The sequence below is a fragment of the Girardinichthys multiradiatus genome, chromosome 15, assembly GCF_021462225.1.
Source record: "Girardinichthys multiradiatus isolate DD_20200921_A chromosome 15, DD_fGirMul_XY1, whole genome shotgun sequence".
In the NCBI taxonomy this organism is placed as follows: domain Eukaryota; kingdom Metazoa; phylum Chordata; class Actinopteri; order Cyprinodontiformes; family Goodeidae; genus Girardinichthys; species Girardinichthys multiradiatus.
Window position 1 is genome coordinate 25,447,613 of NC_061808.1, and position 21,284 is coordinate 25,468,896.

Consider the following 21,284-nt stretch of genomic DNA (forward strand, 5'->3'; position numbering starts at 1 on the left):
GGGAAATTTTAGCAACGTTTTTTTTTTTACTGTTTCTTTTACAAATGGTCATATTTGCAGATAAACTGCTTCTTAAATGGTAGAAGGAGTGGACCTATACACTGATTCTAGTTTCTGTGTTTTGGAGAGACAAAGAGACTGGATGCATATATGAGCACAGATTTGAGGCAGTGGGTGTTCACTTGGGAACCAATTTGCTTCTTGTAATCCTGTTATTTCTGAATGTAATCCTATTAAAATTAAACCTCCATAAAATCTGCATCAGAAAAAGGAAACTTTTATTTTATGCAATAAATTACAAGGTATAGTTAACATTACTAAACCCGTAAATGTTTTTTTTAGAACCTAATTTATTTTCACTTATAAAAATCTCTGAAATTTTAATTAATCACAATGGATTTGATAATGATGTTGCTGATTATTGATTATATACTTTTTGAACTCCTTCAGCATGGTGATTATATTTTACAAAAGCTGTAAATTGGGTTTTTCTACAGAGAGAAACATTTATAAGTAAAATGTTTTCCAGTGTTTTCCAGTTCAGCCTTTATACAAATAAATAATATCTTGGCTGATACTTCCTTATATAGCACATAAAACCGAACAAATGTTGTAAATGTACTAATAGTAGTTTCCATCATTCTCTGTTAAAGGTGGTGATCATGAGGGACTATCATCATGAAAATGTTGTGGACATGTACAACAGTTACTTGGTGGGAGACGAGCTGTGGGTGGTCATGGAGTTCCTGGAGGGTGGAGCGCTCACTGACATTGTGACTCACACCAGGTAACCAAACACATTTTTAGAAATACTACTTACCAGAAGGTGTATTATTTAAAAAATACTGCTGACATGTGCAGGTGTTTGCTTCAAACTTTAATATAACTAAAGGTTCATGACTTTAAATTTACTTTAAACTGATTTTTTATTTATTTTTTTATTTGGACAAAATAGTTTCCAGTCTTTTGCCTAGCTGTGGTCTTGAATTTAGATAGGTAGTAGACGTCACAGTTGTATGGTTGAAAAGGTATGACAAAATACTCGACGTGCCAGTTGTTGTGAATAAATTGACCATTGAGTAAATGTAACTGTACAACACATAGAATTTCAACAAATTCAGCCTCATTAAACACAAAGTAACAACCTCTCTACTGAGGATGCAACAATATGAAGAGTTTCTATCACGACTGTTGTGTACAAATTATTATGAGTTTCTTAAAGTGTCTTAAAATAAGCCCAGAGTATTAAGAGTGGAGCTGGCAGCATTAGCAAAAAATGGAAAAGCTTAGTGGCATTTCTACTGTTCATTTACACAACAATAGTGCACGTTTTTTTCTCTGAAGACTGAATGAAAACGTCTCGGTCTCTGTTGTCGTGTAAACACAAAAAACAGACTCTTCCTGTATGGGAAAGCCCTGGCGCAAGCCCAGAATGACTGAAATCATCAGATATTGATGCGCACGAGCACAATATCACAGCTGCCGACCAGTTTAAAACCCACAGAAGACGAACATATCAGAGATTGCAAAGTAGTTTAATTTGGTGGCGGTTCTCATTTTCTCGCGTTTTCTAAATAGGAAGTGTTTGTGCATGTTGTTAAGTCTTAAAGAACATACTGCCTACTGGTGGTGTGGCGGGGGAATGACATCATTTTCACGTTTCCACTAGTGTCGTGTGCATGGAGATCGTATTTAAAATGCTGTCATGTAGATGTGTTAATCAGAAAAACAATCTAATTTTCAGTGGATCGTTGTCGTGTAACAGGGCCAGAGTATCTGTGGAGGGAACTAGAGATTAGGGTCATGGTTTGAAGCTCATCACCAAAGAGAAATCTATAAAACACCAGTGGAAGCAAGCAAAAAGCGGGTAAGCAGTTATAAGAAGGGTTGGATTGCTGTAATTGCTAAGATTATAAATTATAAATTGATACTCCTTTTGCCTTGTTTTTGTTGTCTTTTAAAAGATGCCTGACTGATTCCCTGTCAGAAACAAATGTCTTAGTTGAATGAAAATAATTTCAAAATCTAAATCTGCCTGGGATAAAATGTACAAATGTTTGTCTTGAAATTGAGAGTGTGTAAATATAAATAAACGTAATATAAGTAAATGATTAAATATATTATTAAATATTTTTACTGTCCTACCAAGGATAAGCAGATTCTCAAAATGGATAGTCCTAGAAATCTAAGACCTTGGAAATCCAGCTAAAACTTACGTTGTATTAACCATTCAGCAGTAACTGTGGCTGCTGAAAATTCTACATGTTTAATTTCCATGTAATTTGTAATATCCTTTAATATGGTAATTATAACTGTTTGAGATTTTATCATGGTTATCAATACTTTTTGCCATCCAATAAAATGTAAGAATTTATAGTGAGAACAAACTGCAGAATAAATGACTGGTTTAATGTGAGTTTATTTAAAGAACAGTAAGATGCATTCTGGTGAAACATAATAAAGGTGGATAAATGCAATCCAGAGCCGATTCACCAGTTTAAGATTTTTTTTCTACTCACCAACTTTCTACATTGTGTCAGTGTAGTCAAGTTGTGTTTCTAAGTGGCCTTTCTCATTGTTTTAGGCTTACTTTGTGCTTGGTGTATAATTACAGTCATTTGCGTTGAGTGTCAGCATTAACACCGCGCAGTGTCGTCTGCTAATAACACGCTTTGTTGGGGCCGAGCACCGCTGCTGCCGTGAAGGACTTTGAACGGTCTCCCACGCAGATGTTTGCCTGTTTGTGTTGTGTGTGTGTGTGTGTGTGTGTGTGTGTGTGTGTGTGTGTGTGTGTGTGTGTGTGGGAGAAAGTTTAAACACTCATGAATGCTTTTGGAAATACTGACGGAGACTCACATTACTTCACTCACCCTGAGCTTTGTTACATTTTTGAAATGAGTACATTTAGGCCTCTATGAATAGTGTTAAAACATACCTGCAAGAGTCTGTCACATGGAAAGACTAATTTCCAACAGCTCATGTATTAATGCAAAATTATGTCGAGAGACAAAACAGCCACTGAAGTTAAAGCGGATGTCTTAAGCATTGGTAAACCTACATCAATCAAACATATTGAGTAAGAGAAAACTGGAACACCCAATGTAAGTCTCATACTCTACCGACTGAGCTAGCTGGGCTGCAAAGCTGAATTTTTTGAGTATACTGATCCAGAAGACAGACAGACAGACAGATCCAGACAGACAGACAGATCCAGACATACTTTTCCTTCCTTTGAAGTTGCAAGTTGAAAAGGTTATTTTTTCACTTAAATATCATTTTTAGATTTAATGTCCTGACTGAACTACTGAATAATTTGGCCTCACTGAGTCTGATGGCTACAGTTGTGCATTTTTCATTCTTGGTAATTATGGCCGGATTAGTCCAGGTGAAATCTTAGAAGTACTTCTGTGGAGCTCTTTGTTGCTTTAATAATGGCTGCATGTGCATTGTGTCCTCATTTGCTTCTTTTGCTCTTGGCAGCCAGCACACACAAAAACACCCACACTCAAACACACTCTCTCTCACACACACATACCTCCACACACACACACCCAGACGAGTTACCAGTGGCGTAATTAAAAAATATAGTACAGATGTCATTTAATGAGTATTTTTAATCTATATTATATGCCACATTTTTTTCTTGTGTGTGTTATTCTCCTTCCCTTAACAACCTCTCCAGGCTCATTAAAGCTGTTTTCCACACTGTCATACAATTTACTTTTTCACTGAACATGTTATTCCATCATTCACCTTTGTGAGTGCGGTGAAGAGGTAGAGTATACTTGGGGGGGGGGATAAAGGGAGATTGCAGAGGTGATTTTTTTTTGTGTACTCCTCTCAGTTCTGTTCATTTTAAGTTAACCAGATGGTATTCTTTTTTCTTTTTTCTGAAAGCTCATTAAACTCCTGTGATTGGAAAAGCATACATGTGTGACTAAAATAAAATAATAAAAAAATGAAGGAGAAAGAAAGAAATCTGCTCCAATCTGGAATGTGATGTGTGTGTGTGTGTGTGTGTGTGTTTGTGTGTGTGTGTGTGTGTGTGTGTGTGTGTGTGTGTGTGTTTGTTTTAGCCTGAGGGCTGTTTTTGGGTGAATCCATCTACAAGAGGATGAGAATAGTGTGCATTGAACGCAGGTTTTTTGACTACATATGCATGCACAAACATCCAGGTGCAACATGCAACATATCTGTATGTCCCTTCATGGAATTTTTTGCATATGTAAATGAGGAGAACAAAAATGCACATGATGGCCTGGCCAGCTGGGTCTGGATGTTAATGTTCAGTGAGGCTGTGTGGGCTCAGTCAGATGAGCTACATCGCCCTGTCTCTCCATATGGGACCCTCCTGCCTGCTTGCACATCATGGCTGCTGCCACTGTAGGCTACAGGGGGATATTTAACAAACTACATCTCTAAACCTCCTCATTTTCTTTGGCTAAGTTAGTGTTTTTATTAACCTTCACAATTAATAGACGTCCCTGCCTCCAAAACAGAAAAGGGTATTTATTGTCTCAATTTTGAATATATATTCTATTAGTCACTAATTTAAAAAAAAATGTGTGCTGAAATGTGTGCATAAAAATAAAATTTTTATGACGGGTTTGATGATATAAGATTCTAATGATATAGTATAACTTGTGTAAAAATACCACAATATCATGGTATATCAAGTTAATTTTAGAAAATTACACAAGCAGAACCTGCTTCGCACGTTTCTACTGGTGTTTGGTGCTTAAGTTTTACCTTGGTGATGAACTCCACGTCTTTGAGATTGGAAGACTGGAAATTTATTAGTAAAATAAAATTATTTCTTTAAGTCTAAATCTGCTATGGGTATGAATAATTTGGGGCTTAACTGTATTGATTATTAAAGTTAGTGCCTGCAAACTATCCTGCAAGCACTGTGAAATTTATTTGTTTAATCGAGGCAGCAAGGGCAAGAACAAGGACTTCGTTCTTGCCAGAGATTTACTTCAAAAGAAACCAAAGTTCAGAACTCCTGAAAAGGAAACTTTACAACTTTTCAGCTTCTGTGTTTTAACCATGCCCACTTCAAATTTGTAACTAATCATGCAATGGCTGTCAGAGGCTACACAAGAAGAAGCCAGGATTAATGATACGGGTCCAGCAAGCTAATATTATTTGGTTAATCACTCAGACTACTAGTAAAGGTTTTACAGCTTTGAAAGCGTCACTGTTTACACCCTCGGTATACTTTGATACTGGTTACCAACCTTTTCCCACGGCTGTGTTTGTTTCTGTGCATGTTCCTACAGGATGAATGAGGAGCAGATTGCAACAGTGTGTCTGTCGGTGCTGAGAGCCTTGTCCTACCTGCACACACAGGGCGTCATTCATCGAGACATAAAGAGCGACTCCATTCTCCTGACCAGCGACGGAAGAGTAAGTGCATTTGATGCAATTATTGGTGTGTTTTTTTATTGTTCATAATATTCATTCACAGTCTTCTTCTGATGCCATCACACAGTTTGTCTTTAAAATTGTTTCCTTAAAGATACTGCAGGCATTGGTCATTTTTTGACCTTAATGCACTCTCTGACTTCTTCGTGGGTACTGTTCTTATACAGGCAGTGTGTAAAACTCATTCATTCATGGATCACAACTCATGCCCCAGTAATTAAATCCTGCATAATGCCTCCTAACTACTTGATAAGACAAGATTAACTGGGGCATAATTAACTGCTAATTGGAGAAATTAGTGTCTTCTGATGAAGCTCCTCATCACATGGGATCAGGACAATTCTGATCTGATATATTTGCCACTACATGTCCTGATGGCAGATCTGTGTGTGTGTTTTGCAGATCAAGCTGTCAGATTTTGGCTTTTGTGCCCAAGTTTCCAAAGATGTGCCTAAGAGGAAATCTCTTGTGGGCACTCCATACTGGATGGCACCAGAGGTCATCTCAAGAATACCTTACGGGACTGAGGTTAGAACATGTGCACCCACGTTACTGTATCCTTACAGAGGGGTCTTTGAGAGGATTTTGTTAATAGTAAAACTTTGGTTTCTTTGTTTGTCAAGGTGGACATCTGGTCTTTAGGTATTATGGTGATCGAGATGGTAGATGGGGAACCTCCTTATTTTAACGAGCCCCCTCTGCAGGCCATGAGGAGGATACGAGACAACCTGCCCCCACGGCTAAAGGAATCTCACAAGGTAAGGAAAGTAATGGCACAAGTATATTAAAGAAAAGATGGGAGGATGAAGTTAAAGGTACACATATTATTCAGTACCTATCTTTCAATATTCAGGAATAAATTCTGTGCATCACTTACATAAAAAATCTTTATATATCACATTTAATAGTAAAAGAATTCATAAAAAATAATATTGATGTTTATGTAAAGGATTTGTAACTACTAATAAGAGTTCGAACTGTTTTCTGACCTTAAGAGGGAAAGACGTAATATTTCTATGTAGTTTTGTTGAACATAAAAATGTGATTTATTATAGAATTATAGTTTTCTCACATATCTCTTTATTGTTATTACCATACTTGCTCATTTTGGGAAAGCCTTTTTTCCACTTCAGGCTGTATGGAAGTTGCCTGTTCGATCCAGATTCTGAAACATAGTTTACTAGATTAATCTTGGAAAATTCACTGTCCACCAACATCTAGTGAAGCTCAGTTTGCAGTACATTTTGCTAAAGTAAAGAACTGGCAGAAGGGAGAAGGACTGTGACATGATATAAATATGCTTATAGACACACAATGCTATCTAGTTTTATGTACCACTCCTGTTTTTCTAACAAATCTTAGCTCATAAAAATAATTTACACAGTAACTTCCACGCCAAGTGGAGGGATAAAGGATGAAGGTGGAGGGCTACCTGGAAGCAGAATAAAGATGTGACACAATCACACAAAATTCTACTAGTTAGACTATTAACACATAAAAAGTGGCAATTATATTGATTCAAGTACACTGACAGCACCTTAAACAAAGCTAAAAAGCTGACAGAATGCAGAATACACTAGTAGTATGCATACAAAGATTTAATTATTAACATTTTTTCAAGACTGGCTTATAAAGAAGGGGGGGGCAATAACTTTGACAGTAGCAAACTGACAGTTTTGACCTGATAACACAAAAGTATACAAATTAGCATAGCAATCAGCAGTAACGTAACAATATAACAATATGAAGGGGGTAAGCAGAAAACACATAGCAATGCTGACAAGATGACACAAAATATGCGCATTAGTGCATAAGAGCATTATTTAGCCACTTGTAGCAACTTTTTTCAGCAGAATAACAAACTAAGGGTTGATAAAATGTGCCAAATACATTGACTAAAGTAATGTAACAGTAGTATTTACTAAAGTAAAGAGCTGACAGAATGTTGACTGCAAACTGGGACAAGATAACGCAGCAACTAGCTAATTAGCATAGAATGTCATTTAGGCACATTTAGTAACATTTTTAGCAGCGATGCCTGTAAAATGTGCAATTGTGACAGGATAATAATTAGGGTGCATCTAAAACATTTTGGGGACTTTAGCTCCAAAAAAGTGAGAAATTAAAATTATGATAGAGACTGTTTCAGATGAGGTGAACTTTGAACAATCTGCTACACATTAGGCTTTTCATGGCAGAAATTTTGACCTAAACAAGTAGGGAAAACACAAAAGCTAATGAGGGCTGCATTTATTTCTGCATTTTTCAAAGCTGGTTGTTAGTATAATGTAATATTATCAATGTCTGCAATATCACAAATGCAAAAGATTGCCTGAATGCTGTATTTGGAAGGCAAAATAATTTCAGGGGCCATACAATGAAACTCTTCTTTCAAATAAAAGTTTTGCAAGATCAGAAAGCTCAGTGACAGCTGTGGAGACTTTGTGATAAAAGAAAAGAAAGTGAGCACATTGAAAAAGGTGAGTTAATCGTATTTAAAATCGTCATCACAATATTCAACAGTATTATATAGTAGTATACATTTTTTCCTAAAATCGTACAGTCATGCTTGGGTTTGGGTAAAATATCAAAACTAGAACTTCATCTAAATTGAAAGCAGTTGTCATTAACATATCTGTGGTTTCCCTACTACTTGAACTCAAAATATCTGCCGAAAAAATAAAAGAGCTCTTTTGTATTCACTGAATTAGTTTTGTTGTCTTTTTGTGAAATGCTTCTAACTTTTGAAAACTGTAATTAGTGTATTATAGTTTATTTTATGAATAATTAAAAAGCTAAGAATAAAAACAAGTCTGTACATCCTCCAGGTATCGTCCGTGCTGCGTTCCTTCCTGGACATGATGCTGGTGAGGGAGCCATCACAGAGAGCCACTGCCCAGGAGCTTATCCAGCACCCATTCCTCAAGTTGTCCGGACCCCCATCCTGCATCGTCCCCCTCATGAGACACTACCGCCATCGTTGACCTCCTGGCCTAAAGCTGTCCTCTTCCACACTAAAAACACGTTTATTCACCCCTAAACGGTGGCACCACCCTCACCCAGTCGAAACAACCTACTGCGTGGTGGCCCGCCACTAACACCTGTAACCGTAGATTAGCCTGAGGAATATTTTAATATGTTTAAAAACACATGCACACAGAAAAGAAGAAAAAAAATGTCTACAGCTTCAACAGGAGAAAACGAGCGTCCAGTGGCAGAGGAGCTATCTGGATGCACTTTTCTTTCTTCCTAGACTCAGAGTCTTTAGCTGCACGTAGACTCATAGTAGCCATCAGCCTTCCACAGCTTCAGAAGGGTGTGCTGAGGTGCTGGTGAGGCGGAAGGACCTATGTGACCCCATTGCTCCAAAGTAGAGCAGCAGAGGGCCAAGCAATCAGCGTGAGGAGAGAGGCTTTTGACCGTCATTGGTCCATCATTTAGAGGGACAGGCTGCGTCCTAGCAGCTTGGATGCAGACAAGGTCACTCACATCTCTCTTTTCACACACATGTCAAACACGAAAATGTATTTTAGAGCAACTTGTAACATTTTCTGTACAGTTTTGATAATTTGCAGTATTTTATTGTGTCGTAACTATTGTGATATGAGCAGTATTAAATAGAATTTCTGCAGAGATCTTTCCTACTGTTTATAATCCAGTTTTTGCTTAAAGATATAAGAGATATTCCAAATAAATCCAGCTAAACCTAACTGTTACTAAAAGTACTTAATATATTTATGATCTCACATTTGTAGACAGAACTTCCATTAAATGTTTAAAAAAAGGGTCAGAATTTTTTATGACATTTGGAAGTATTTATTTATTTATTGGAATCAGGGGGATATTTTTTATTTTTAGGGTGGCCTTTTTTGTTTTGTTTTTTTTTTTTTGTTTGTTTATTTATGTTCCTAATGCACGTTAACAAACAATGATATCAGTTGCTATATCATCCAAGCAATACCCCAAACCTATGTGTAAAACCACTAAGCCCTGCTTTTATGATACCGTAACACCATGCATTTAAATGTAGCACAGATTGAGTGGATTTGGCAAAAAAGGGTTTTCTTGTCTTTTTTTCTTTCATATTAGCAGTTCTAAAGGGTTTCTTTAAATACTTAGAAGTACCTCCCCAGCACACAGAGATCAGGATGATGACAAAAAAAAGTCTACTCACATCCTCACTGTCATTGCCCCACCTCAGTCTCCTGCCTTCACCGGAACCGTGCTGCCATTCTCATCTCCAGTCGGACCAGGGGAAAAGTGTTATCCTCCTTCCTACATCCTCTTTACCCATCCGTCACTGTGATATGTACATATGACTGTGAGCGTGGGTCTGTGTTTGTCGCAGAGCAAAAGAGTCGGAGCGTGTTTATCTCTGTACAGCATCTGAAAGCGTGTGCCTGCGTGTTGTTTGTGCGTGTGCCGCCAGCTAATCCCTGACACTAGGTCAACATCTGAATGAGTTAAACTTATTTGTGGTTTTGGCTTGTACAGTGATATTGCATGTTTGTTATCAGTGAAGCTGGTTTCAATTAAAAAAAGAAACACACATAAAATAAAACATCAAGATGTGTTGCATGGATTTTTCTTTCATCACCTTTTCCGATCTCCTCGACGTCTCTCTCTCGGTGTCTCATATCAAGCAGGGATGATTTTTGTTGTTAACAGCACACTGTTGGTTTGCTCTAGAGAGCTGTGTTCAATCATCATCACTTTATTTTCTCTTTGTTTTTTTAAGTCTTTCATGTTTTCTAAATTCAAAAGTTTTCATTTCAAACAACTCCACCCCAACTTCACCTCTTAGGAGAGAAGCAAAACGACACATCCATGGATTGGTGTTCCTATAATATATTATGTTATTGCTCTTTCTTTCCTATAAGCTATTTTCCACTGAAACAGTAATGGAATATTGATTTAGTTCAGACAAAGAATGGAGCTTCTTTCTCAGAGAAGGAGGCATGAGCCCAGTGAATGAAAACATGAAATGTATGGGGATGAAGGTGGCTACAGCCTTCTGAACAGGAAAACATTTTTTATGTTGTTAAAAATGTGTAATAAGGATAAAGCTATAATGGATTATATCAATGTTCATAAACCCAAAATCTTCCTAACCTTTCAAAAACAAAAGAGGAATTTATTTTTCTTTTCAGAGAGATATCTATGTTAAATTAAAAATAAATGAGGACTCTCATGATTCAGAACTGGTGAAAATAAACACAAAATTTAACATTCTAATCAAAATGAATAAATGTGACAAGTATTTATAATGAATAAAATCAAGAATTCGATGTATTATTATATTAGTCTACACAGTACTGCTTATTAAAATAATAAAAATCTATGAAAATAACACCAGACATAACAAAAATTAAACCCAATTAAAACCTCCAAATGACCAGGAACGTATGGGTTTTTCGGATGGTCAAAGGAATATACCTAACATTAATCTAAGAATGAAAAGTGCAATAGTAAAAGTCAATACCACAGTCAACTTTGCTTTCAGGACTAGTCGTCCTGTTAAAAAATTTGTGTGGTCTCCACAAAGCTGGCCTTAATGAAACAGCAGCAAGAAGAAAGCCACTTTTGAAAGACTGGCAGAAGAAGTCCAGTTTGCCACAAGTCATGTGATTTAAGGTGCTCTGGTCAGATGAGTCCACAACAAAAATTTTGACCAACATGCAAAACACTGTGGAGGACAATTAAAACTGCACATCAACCACAGCACAATGTCACCACTGTGAAGCATAGTTGTGGCAGCAGCATGCTGCGGAGATACTTTTTTCAGCAGGGAAATGGTAGCTGTTCAGAGTTTATATGAAGATGACTGGAGCTAAATACAGGGCAATCTTTGGAAAAAACAAACTCTCAGAGGGTGCAGAAGACGAGACTGGGGGAGAGTTTCAACTTTCAGCAGGACAACTGCCGTAAACATGCAACCAGAGCTACAATCTAATAGTTTCATCAAAGCATATACATGCACTTATAATAAATGCCATAGTCCAGACCTAAATCCTACTGAGAACCTTTAGCATAAATGTGAAAGTTCACAGATGATCTCTGTCCATTCCGACTGACCTTGAGCTATTGCACAAAGACAATGTGCAAAACAAAAACCAGACTCCAGATGTGAAAAGCTGGTAGAGACATACCCAATTTGCAACATGTTTTTGTAAAAAAAATAAAAATAAAAATTTTTTTGTAATCGTTTATAATTTTCCTTCCCCTTAACAATTATGTTTCCTGTTGTTCTACCACAGAAAATCTCAATACAATCCTTTAAGTTTGGAGCTGTAAGTCGCATGGGTGTAAAAATCTATACAGAGCACAGTGTATACAGCTTCTTTAAGTTCTTAAAAGGTAGAAATGTCATATATTAAAAAAAGAAAGGAAACTAGGGTCTTTTAAGTGAAGAATTGATGGTTTTCATGTGAGCGACGCTTACGTCCACGTTAGACGAATAAGCTCAAACACCCATTAATAAAGACCTGAGCAATGAAACGGATATTGAAAGGCATAATGTTAATTAAAAGACACCTGTGAAGTTTGCTCCCGAAAACACCCAATGTCGACATTAGCATTAGCCTTTTTGTCGAACACAGTTTAGTATGCTGTTTCCATCTGTTCATTAACATACTTGGGAATGTAAATTTCCGAGAAGCAGCTTCTAAGGTAAAGTTGAAACTGACGCCGAATTCTTGAAATATTTCAATGTTTTTTTAATTTTTATGTAATAATTGACGCTGCCTTTTATTTTGGCCACATTTACAGCAAATTAAACAAACGGAGCGTAAAGAGGCTAAACTACTGGGTGAAACCCGTTTACAGGTGAGTTAAATTGCACTTTAAGAGTCTGTAAGTGTTTCTTTTGTTTTTGTTTTTGCTTGCATGGACAACGTAAAAAGGGCACAAAGAGCATACCTTCTGTTGCCATGTGGTGCCCGAATGAATGACTTGTGCATGTTTTAAATGTCTTTCTTATTGTGGTTGTAGCGCAGCAGCGCTCAATCCCCTGCAGAGGGTTTACTGCGGCTTTAAATGTTGCCATAGCAACTTGATTTATTGATATGTGGAATTTTGGGGCTTTTATAAAGGCAATAGTGGCAATTTCTCACTAAATGCCTTTACATACTCCATAAAAAATAGAAAAAATTTGTTTTTTAGTCGAAGAAGCAAGACCAAAGTTCTTCGTTGTCGGGAGATGTCGTCCTTCCCAAGATCTCAAGTACAGGAGTGAAGGGGAGTCCTAGGTCCCACTAACATCAGCATCTTTTAGCGTAGTAAGCACTCCTACCTCAAATTTCTGACTGGACACCACACAACAAATAAAGTTCTACCCAGAAAATGTGAAGCAGCACGAACAAAATGATGTCATTTTGTTTTAGAAGTTCTGGGATGGAGAGCAAATTTCTCTGCTCTTGTGGGGTATACAGGTCCTTCTCAAAATATTAGCATATTGTGATAAAGTTCATTATTTTCCATAATGTCATGATGAAAATTTAACATTCATATATTTTAGATTCATTGCACACTAACTGAAATATTTCAGGTCTTTTATTGTCTTAATACGGATGATTGTGGCATACAGCTCATGAAAACCCAAAATTCCTATCTCACAAAATTAGCATATTTCATCCGACCAATAAAAGAAAAGTGTTTTTAATACAAAAAACGTCAACCTTCAAATAATCATGTACAGTTATGCACTCAATACTTGGTCGGGAATCCTTTTGCAGAAATGACTGCTTCAATGTGGCGTGGCATGGAGGCAATCAGCCTGTGGCACTGCTGAGGTCTTATGGAGGCCCAGGATGCTTCGATAGCGGCCTTTAGCTCATCCAGAGTGTTGGGTCTTTAGTCTCTCAACGTTCTCTTCACAATATCCCACAGATTCTCTATGGGGTTCAGGTCAGGAGAGTTGGCAGGCCAATTGAGCACAGTGATACCATGGTCAGTAAACCATTTACCAGTGGTTTTGGCACTGTGAGCAGGTGCCAGGTCATGCTGAAAAATGAAATCTTCATCTCCATAAAGCTTTTCAGCAGATAGAAGCATGAAGTGCTCCAAAATCTCCTGATAGCTAGCTGCATTGACCCTGCCCTTGATAAAACACAGTGGACCAACACCAGCAGCTGACACGGCACCCCAGACCATCACTGACTGTGGGTACTTGACACTGGACTTCTGGCATTTTGGCATTTCCTTCTCCCCAGTCTTCCTCCAGACTCTGGCACCTTGATTTCCGAATGACATGCAGAATTTGCTTTCATCCGAAAAAAGTACTTTGGACCACTGAGCAACAGTCCAGTGCTGCTTCTCTGTAGCCCAGGTCTGGGGAATGCGGCACCTGTAGCCCATTTCCTGCACACGCCTGTGCACGGTGGCTCTGGATGTTTCTACTCCAGACTCAGTCCACTGCTTCCGCAGGTCCCCCAAGGTCTGGAATCGGCCCTTCTCCACAATCTTCCTCAGGGTCCGGTCACCTCTTCTCGTTGTGCAGCGTTTTCTGCCACACTTTTTCCTTCCCACAGACTTCCCACTGAGGTGCCTTGATACAGCACTCTGGGAACAGCCTATTCGTTCAGAAATTTCTTTCTGTGTCTTACCCTCTTGCTTGAGGGTGTCCATAGTGGCCTTCTGGACAGCAGTCAGGTCGGCAGTCTTACCCATGATTGGGGTTTTGAGTGATGAACCAGGCTGGGAGTTTTAAAGGCCTCAGGAATCTTTTGCAGGTGTTTAGAGTTAACTTGTTGATTCAGATGATTAGGTTCATAGCTCGTTTAGAGACCCTTTTAATGATATGCTAATTTTGTGAGATAGGAATTTTGGGTTTTCATGAGCTGTATGCCAAAATCATCCGTATTAAGACAATAAAAGACCTGAAATATTTCAGTTAGTGTGCAATGAATCTATAATATATGAATGTTAAATTTTCATCATGACATTATGGAAAATAATGAACTTTATCACAATATGCTAATATTTTGAGAAGGACCAGTATTTATTCCATTAAAATGTCAGCAGTAAAGATTGGCAAAATGTTTTTTTAACTAAAGCGCAATAAAGGTAGCCGTGTTTGTGAGAAAACGACTATGTATATATACATGAAAAAAGTTTTTTTTGTTTTTTTTATTGATGATTTGATCATAAATGGGGTTTAGTGTTTTTTTTTTTTTTTACTGAAACATATAGATTTATAGAAGATGTGGAGCAGAGTCAGCGTCCCACATGTAAAAAGGGATATTTTTGAAGAGTTTTTTAATAATATGAGTCAGTGTGAGTTAAAAACCTGATTGAAGGGCTTGGTGGTTGTGCTGCGATTAAGCCACCGTGTTTGGCTGTCAATATATAGTTATTTTTCTGAAATGCTGTGCTTTAGATTTATGCCAAGTGTAACATGACACACTCCTTATAAGAAGTTCCACTTTTGTCTTTTCAGTCCAAAAAATAGTTTCCCAAATATTTTGGGGATCATCGAGATGTTTTTGGCAAATGTGAAATGGACCTTTGTTATTTTTGGTCAGCAGTGGTTTTGGCCTTAGAGACTGGCCAAGAATGACATCCATGGAAGAGTTCAGTTATTGTTGAATCATAAACACTGACCTTAACTTAGCAAGGGAGGTCTGGAGTGGTTTAGATCTTGATCTGGGTTCTTTTGTGAGTAATTTTGGTTGGCCAGCCACTCCTGGGAAGGTTCACAGCTGTTCCACGTTTTCTCCATTTGTGGATAATCCCACTCATTGTCCGCTTCAGCTTTAGAAATTGTCATGTAATTCTTTATAAGATGATAGATTTCAGTGACTTTTTGGATAGCTTTTTTCCCTTAATTAAAAGAAAATCATAATTTAAAAACTAGTTTTTCTATTTACGTAGGTTAACTTTGCCTGATATTCAAAGTTATTTGATGATGTGACAAAAGGAAACTGTAACAGGAAAAATACTTTTTTACATCACTGCATGTAATTAAAACTTTTTTTTTCTACATGACAAACACGAGTTTGAGTAGTGTAGAGAGTAGTGTGATAAATGCTGTAATATAATTGATTTAGTAAGGGTGTATCCACCAATTTATTTCAAACATAACAGAATACGGCACGATTGCATCAGCAGAAGTTTATGCATAGACCTTAAATCTGAAAATAATATACACATTTTTTTTATTAATCTCCACATTTTCATAAATACTTACTTCTTTTTTTCTAGTTTTGAAGGTCTTATGTATCTGACCTTTAATATTTTTCTTTCTTTGATTGGTTTCTTACATTGGTGCAGATAAAGGGTCTGATGCCAAGGCAAAACTGCACTGTACACTACAAGACGGTCCACTGTCAACACTATGGCTGCATTCTGGATGTATGAGCACAGGGATAAGAAACAAAAAAATGGAACAAAGTTTACAAATGCAGATGGAGTCCAAAAGCAGATGTTTCAAACAGAGAAAGAAAAAACAGGATAACCCCTGAAAGTCAGGAATTTAGAAATGTCTTGAATGACAAGTTGGATCAAACATTGTTATAAACCAGCTTGGGGAAAAATATTTTCCTGAAAATTCTATTCACTTTAATTGAAACTACTTATGGCATTGACTTTAAATCCAGCAGCCATTTTAATTAGATTTGGGTGGGTTTACTCTCCAAATACACTCATGCTGCATCCAAAACTGTCCAAATAACTCATAATTTAACAGTTTAAAGGCTCCAGTGGGCAGGGCAGACCATTAACATTTTCCAATCAGGGACTAAGGCCAATGTGGGGGACGCAATCCTCAGTAGTATTACATGGACATTGAAGAGACGAATCTGTCAGAAGGAGAGAGGTGAGGGTACCACTGACACATCACGGGACTACATGTTCTTGTACATTGAGCGATCTCTGGGGAGCTGTGGCTGAGTCGCTGTCAGCTTCAGGTGGAAGTGGTAGATGGTGAGCGTGATGATGATTATTAGGCCAAGAACGAGGCCCAGGATGAGGGGGAGGGTCTCCTCTAGGTGCTCCCGCTGGTCTGTGATGCACTTATAAGCTGCAAAGAGAAAAGAAATATGAATTGCATCCAGAGGTGGCAACATTTATAGAAGTTTTGTGCTCTGTAACCTTATTTAGATTTCCTGGTTCATGTTGTCAGGTTTTGGAAAACTTATCCTTAATCTTTAATGCTTTAAAGATTTCATGATTTTGTCCCTATAAATTATGCAGAAACTTTGTTTTACTCGAAGCCTGTGCAATTACATGTATTATGTTGATGCAAGTTGTTAAAACATAAAGAATGGGACTTAACAGATGCTTTGCCAAATGTTGTATTGTGCTTGAAAAAGTATTCATAGTACTTGAACCTTTCTACATTACATCACGTTACAACCAAACACTTCTATTTTTTATTTTATTGTATTGTAATGTATGTAAAGGACCAGCATAAAGCAGTGCATAATTGTGAAATTGAAGGAACATAATGCATGTTTTTCCAGGTAAAAACCTTAAAAGTCCGATGTGCATTTTATTAAGCCTCCCCAACACTCAATACTCTGTAAAACCACCTTCTGCTGAAATTACAGCTGCCAATACTAGGTGAATGTTTCCATTTTTGCACATCCAGCAACTAAATTTTTTTGTGCATTCTTCTAATGAATCATTTCATTGTAGCTCTGTCTGTATATTTAGGGCCGTTGTGCTGCTGGAGGTAAACCTCTGCCCTAGAGTCGTCTGCGGTCTCTAACAGGTTTTCTTCCATTATCACCCTGTATTTAGCTCAATCCACTCACCAATCAAATCTGACTAGCCTCCCTGCTCCTGCTGAAGGAAAAGCATTCTCACACCAGTTATTCGAGAATGAACCATATTACAACAGTGGGATGGTTCCTTCAGGATGAGTGTCCAGCAGTAGTTTTCCACCACAAACAGCAATTTGTTTGTAGGCCAGAAAGTTAAATTTTTTTTGTCTTATATGACTGGAGTACATTCTTCCATATGTTTGTCTCCTACATGGCTTGGAGCAAACTGTTAACAGGACCTCTAATGGTCTTTCAAATATGGATTTCCTCTTGCCACTTCTCCAGAAAAGCTAGATTTGTGTTATATGCACTACTAATAGTTGCCCTGTAAACAGGTTCTCCCACAAAACTGTGGATCTCTGCAGCCCCTCCAGTTACCATGGGCTCTTGGCTGCCTCTTTAATCAATGCTCTCCTCCTCTACATGTCAGTTTAGGTGGAAGTTTATAAACGAAATTCAAAACAATGTATCGTTTTCTTACCTTACAAAATTATGCACTACTTTGTGTTTGTCTGTCACATAAAATCCCAATAAAATACAATAAAGTTTTTGGCTGTGCAGTGATAAAATGTAAAAACAGTTCAAGGGTTATGAATACATTCGCAAGATACTGTATTATGCATTTTTCTCCTTTGTATAGTGTGTTTTAAAGCACTGCTGGGTGATTCGGAGTAAGGAGGACACAGAATGCACTATGCATATGGTTTAAAGTTGAAGGTGTTTCTCCCTGTGGACAGCTGTAATGCACACAAGGAGAAAGGCAGTGAAGCTTAGCCCAATATAGTTTACTGCAGCTGAGGCAACCTGATTCATCCAAGGTGATTGGACAATGAAATGCACGCAGTGTTCCTATAAAAGCTGCAACAAGGCACAGATACCACAAAGTCCTAATGACCTCAACCTCTTTCCTTCCAGTCTTCCTCCCACTGCGCCCATTGTGTCTCTTGTGCATCCCCAACCCTTTCTTTTCTCATTTCACCCTACATGCTCCCCATAACGCAGCAATAATTTTCCTCCCCCCGAGAGTTGAATGTCAGAAAAAGATGTACAGCTCACCCCCCAGGATTTCTCATTATCATCATCATCATCTGTTGTTCGTCTACAACATGACCTGGAAAAAAAACTGCTGCATGAGAAAGTGTCTTCTGCCATTCTTACGTGCACTGAACATGAAGTCCGAGGCGATGTCAAAGGGTTGGATCTGGATGTCATACATGGAGACTGTGATACCCTTCTGGTGGTCGCTCGAGATGAGGGTAACGGTCTGCTGAGCCAAACACACATAGGAGTGCCCGGCTGGGGTCACCAGGGCCGAGAGCTTGTGGGTACTGGCTGTGTGCTTTCCAGCTATAGACGGAGCAAGAGGTGGGACTTGTTAATAAAGGCAAATGGATGGCACTGAGATTGCGTGCCAAAGTGCTTCTTTCAACAGGATGTTGAAATTTGAAATAAAGTTGGTATAATTTCATGTCGAGAGCAAAATATGGGTAAATCCATTCTGTCATGGACAAAACTAAATTTCATGAACTAAAATTACAACTAATAAACGATTTCTCTTTTAGATATTTTGATAAAGGCACTGAAGTGGACAGTGCTTAAAGTATGCTCAATTAATCATATAAAATATAAATATCTACGATAATGAGTAACAGCTAAATAATACAAATCAATACATGAACAAAATTGGTAAATATAACACTTCAGATTTGACGTTCAAAAGCTTTGATTAAAGGTTTATATTTTCCTAAACCTTCCAATGATATTCAAATAAATGTGTTGGAGAAATGCATGAGTCTGTAACTCCAGCTGATGGATGCAGAAGAAATGCGACCAGGGGTGTAAAGGAGCTGCTGTATTGTGAGGAACACTTACGGTTGTATGCGTTAATGAAGTGCGATGTCTCCGAGGTGTCGTAGACGAACTGGATCTTGTTGATCTTCCACACCTCAATACCCTTTTCACGGATCTCCTGGATAAAAACATGCAAGAATGAAAACGCTGGTGTACATTCTCAGTCACCCAGGACATGACGATCCCAACAGCTCAAGCAGAACACAGGTCCAGTTGCCTTTTACTTGAGCACTTAGGAATGCAGGAGTCAAGGTTGGCCTGCACACTGAGCGGATTTCTGTAGGGAGATTTCTCTACAAGTTGTAGTCATGAACAAAATGCAAAGTTTTTACCAAATCTGTATTTAAAAAGATACTGAAATTGTAACATTTTTTCTAGACTCAAAATAATGACATGACGTAAATTATGTTAAAATGAGTCGGTTGTATAGTGCAGATGATGTTGCCGTTGATGCACCTTGGAGAAGTAAATGCGGAGGATATAGGCGTTGTTCTTCCAGGAGATGTGGATTTCCGATTCGGTGCTCCCACATATCCCCTCGATTTCTGCCCCACGGGGCAGCGTGAAAGACGCCTGCTCTGTGATGAGCTACAAAAAAAAAAAAACATAAAAGAAAGACAGGTTGCGCGCTTGATTCTAAACTCTTACGTTTTAATAAAATTAAATACTTTAATAAAATGTTCAATGATTGACATAATTTGCTGTGGCAACAAGAAATGGTGTGTAATCACTGAGAAAAGAAACACCCTTTTTCCGTTCAGCATTTTATGCACTGCTGCAAAAGCTGCTTTCATAGTCGCAATTTAAATGCATTGATACATTTCTCCTAATTTAAATAAAAAATATGTATTTTAATGTGTAATTTGAACATAATTTACTTGTTTTCAGTGCGTCAGACTTGTTTTAAGCCCAGTTTGATCCAGAGAAAACCTTTAACAGTTTTATGCAGCGTGCATCCTTTTTTTTTTTTTTTTAAAGCTATAATAATTAAAATGCACGCGAGGGAAATCCTTACGTCTATCCCGTTAAGCGCGAGCACGTCATATGGCACGAGGAATTTGACGGCGAACTCCACCATCAGGCACGTCGTTCCGTTCTCGCGGACCGCGAAGATTGCTTTGTCCGGGTTGTCTGAAAGCCCAGATAGGTTCTCTCCCTCCTGCTCGGCCAGCACCACGGATAGCACCAGCGCACCTGATAACGGTAGAAACACACCCCGTGGAGAAAAGAGCTTGGTGTCTGCCCGGTAATAAATGGTTGGCACACACTCATGCGCACAAGCAGCCACACAACATGCAGAATCAGCACAAAACAGAAGGACTGATCAGAGGTTGCAAGGGTGAAGTCAAGATCTGAATAAAAACACTGAAAGTGAAATCTGTAGCATCAGGGGAGCAACAGCTCCTCACCAAAACATCAGAATGCATTACTTTACACTTCAGCAAAAAAACTGCCAACTCATGGAAGTTAAAGAACGTATACAAACAACGTATGCACCTTAAAAAGCACGCATACATGCAGTAGGTGCATGCGCGTGCACGTGTCCACTCCGCAGAGGGTAATCACGACATTCCGACAGACACGCAAACACACACACACACACACTCTTACCACACACACAAAGCAGCAACAGTCCAGCGCTCTCCTTGGTGCTGAAATTGAGCCGCCCCATCGCTACCAGCTTCCCTGGCGCTGGGGAAAAAGGGGGGCTGACGGACTGACTGGGCAGTCTGGACTGAACCCGCAAAAATAAAAGAGAAAGACCGACAGGGAGGGTAGGCAGTGAGAAAGAGAGCGCGGGGAAGGAGAGAGAGTGAGAGAGTAGGAGGGTTGCCTCTACTTAGCGCCAAGAAGTGACGCTCAGATCATCGTGAATGCAGCAAAAGATGCCTCCAGATTGGATGCGAGACCCGGTACAAACGACTTCCATCTGTCCGAACCGACCTCGTCACTCCTTCAAGGTGGACAGGTGTCAACCCATTGACAGCTGCAAGTCCGAGATACCTCTACACATTATCAGTCACAAATAATGATCCTTCTTCGTTGAAAGTAAAGTGAACTTATCTCCTGTTTGCGGCTATTCCCGCAATGCTGTAGTCTCCATCTCTGTGAGAGCAGCTGGAGGTTCAGCTGAAATGATGCATGTCTAGAGGGAAACGCCGACAACTTCCCCCTCTCTCCCTCCCTTCGACTGAAAAACCCCACTCCCTCAAGGTTGCAGCTCGGTGTGTTAGAGTGAGAGCT

The 21,284-nt window shown here is 38.6% G+C and overlaps 2 protein-coding genes and 1 long non-coding RNA gene across 5 annotated transcripts in view; 2 read left to right on the plus strand and 1 right to left on the minus strand.

Annotated features, from left to right (window-relative positions):
- The window catches only part of pak5 (p21 protein (Cdc42/Rac)-activated kinase 5), a 124,647-nt gene extending 114,642 nt beyond the window's left edge, over positions 1-10,005 (plus strand). For all 3 annotated transcript variants that reach the window (XM_047388233.1, XM_047388234.1, XM_047388235.1), the window contains 5 exons: positions 654-787; positions 5,283-5,409; positions 5,830-5,955; positions 6,051-6,185; positions 8,256-10,005. In XM_047388233.1, the coding sequence (XP_047244189.1) occupies positions 654-787; positions 5,283-5,409; positions 5,830-5,955; positions 6,051-6,185; positions 8,256-8,411 (678 nt within the window). In that variant the 3' untranslated portion in view covers positions 8,412-10,005. The remainder of the gene's footprint in view (positions 1-653; positions 788-5,282; positions 5,410-5,829; positions 5,956-6,050; positions 6,186-8,255) is intronic.
- A 1,804-nt stretch (positions 10,006-11,809) lies between these two features.
- Positions 11,810-12,848, plus strand: LOC124882080. The gene is made up of 3 exons (XR_007041812.1): positions 11,810-12,096; positions 12,196-12,252; positions 12,589-12,848. It is a non-coding gene; the product is annotated as an uncharacterized LOC124882080 (long non-coding RNA).
- Positions 12,849-15,464: 2,616 nt separating this feature from the next.
- lamp5 (lysosomal associated membrane protein family member 5) lies at positions 15,465-21,234 on the minus strand. The gene is made up of 6 exons (XM_047387327.1): positions 20,652-21,234; positions 20,056-20,234; positions 19,497-19,628; positions 19,062-19,158; positions 18,348-18,536; positions 15,465-16,444 (listed from the first exon to the last, which is right to left on the minus strand). The coding sequence occupies exons 1-6, from the start codon at positions 20,710-20,712 to the stop codon at positions 16,269-16,271; spliced, it is 834 nt and encodes a 277-aa protein (XP_047243283.1). The 5' UTR covers positions 20,713-21,234; the 3' UTR covers positions 15,465-16,268.
- Positions 21,235-21,284: the final 50 nt, after the last annotated feature.

What these genes read in the sequence shown, in the direction of transcription:
- lamp5 (XM_047387327.1), bottom strand. Translation starts at nt 20,712, where the DNA reads ATGGGGCGGCTCAATTTCAGCACCAAGGAGAGCGCTGGACTGTTGCTG. An exon ending in TCCGCATTTACTTCTCCAAG is followed by an intron (nt 19,159 to 19,496) that starts GTGCATCAACGG and finishes GTTTTTATCCAG; the next exon opens with GAGATCCGTGAAAAGGGTAT. An exon ending in GGACTTCATGTTCAGTGCAC is followed by an intron (nt 16,445 to 18,347) that starts GTAAGAATGGCA and finishes TTCTCTTTGCAG; the next exon opens with CTTATAAGTGCATCACAGAC.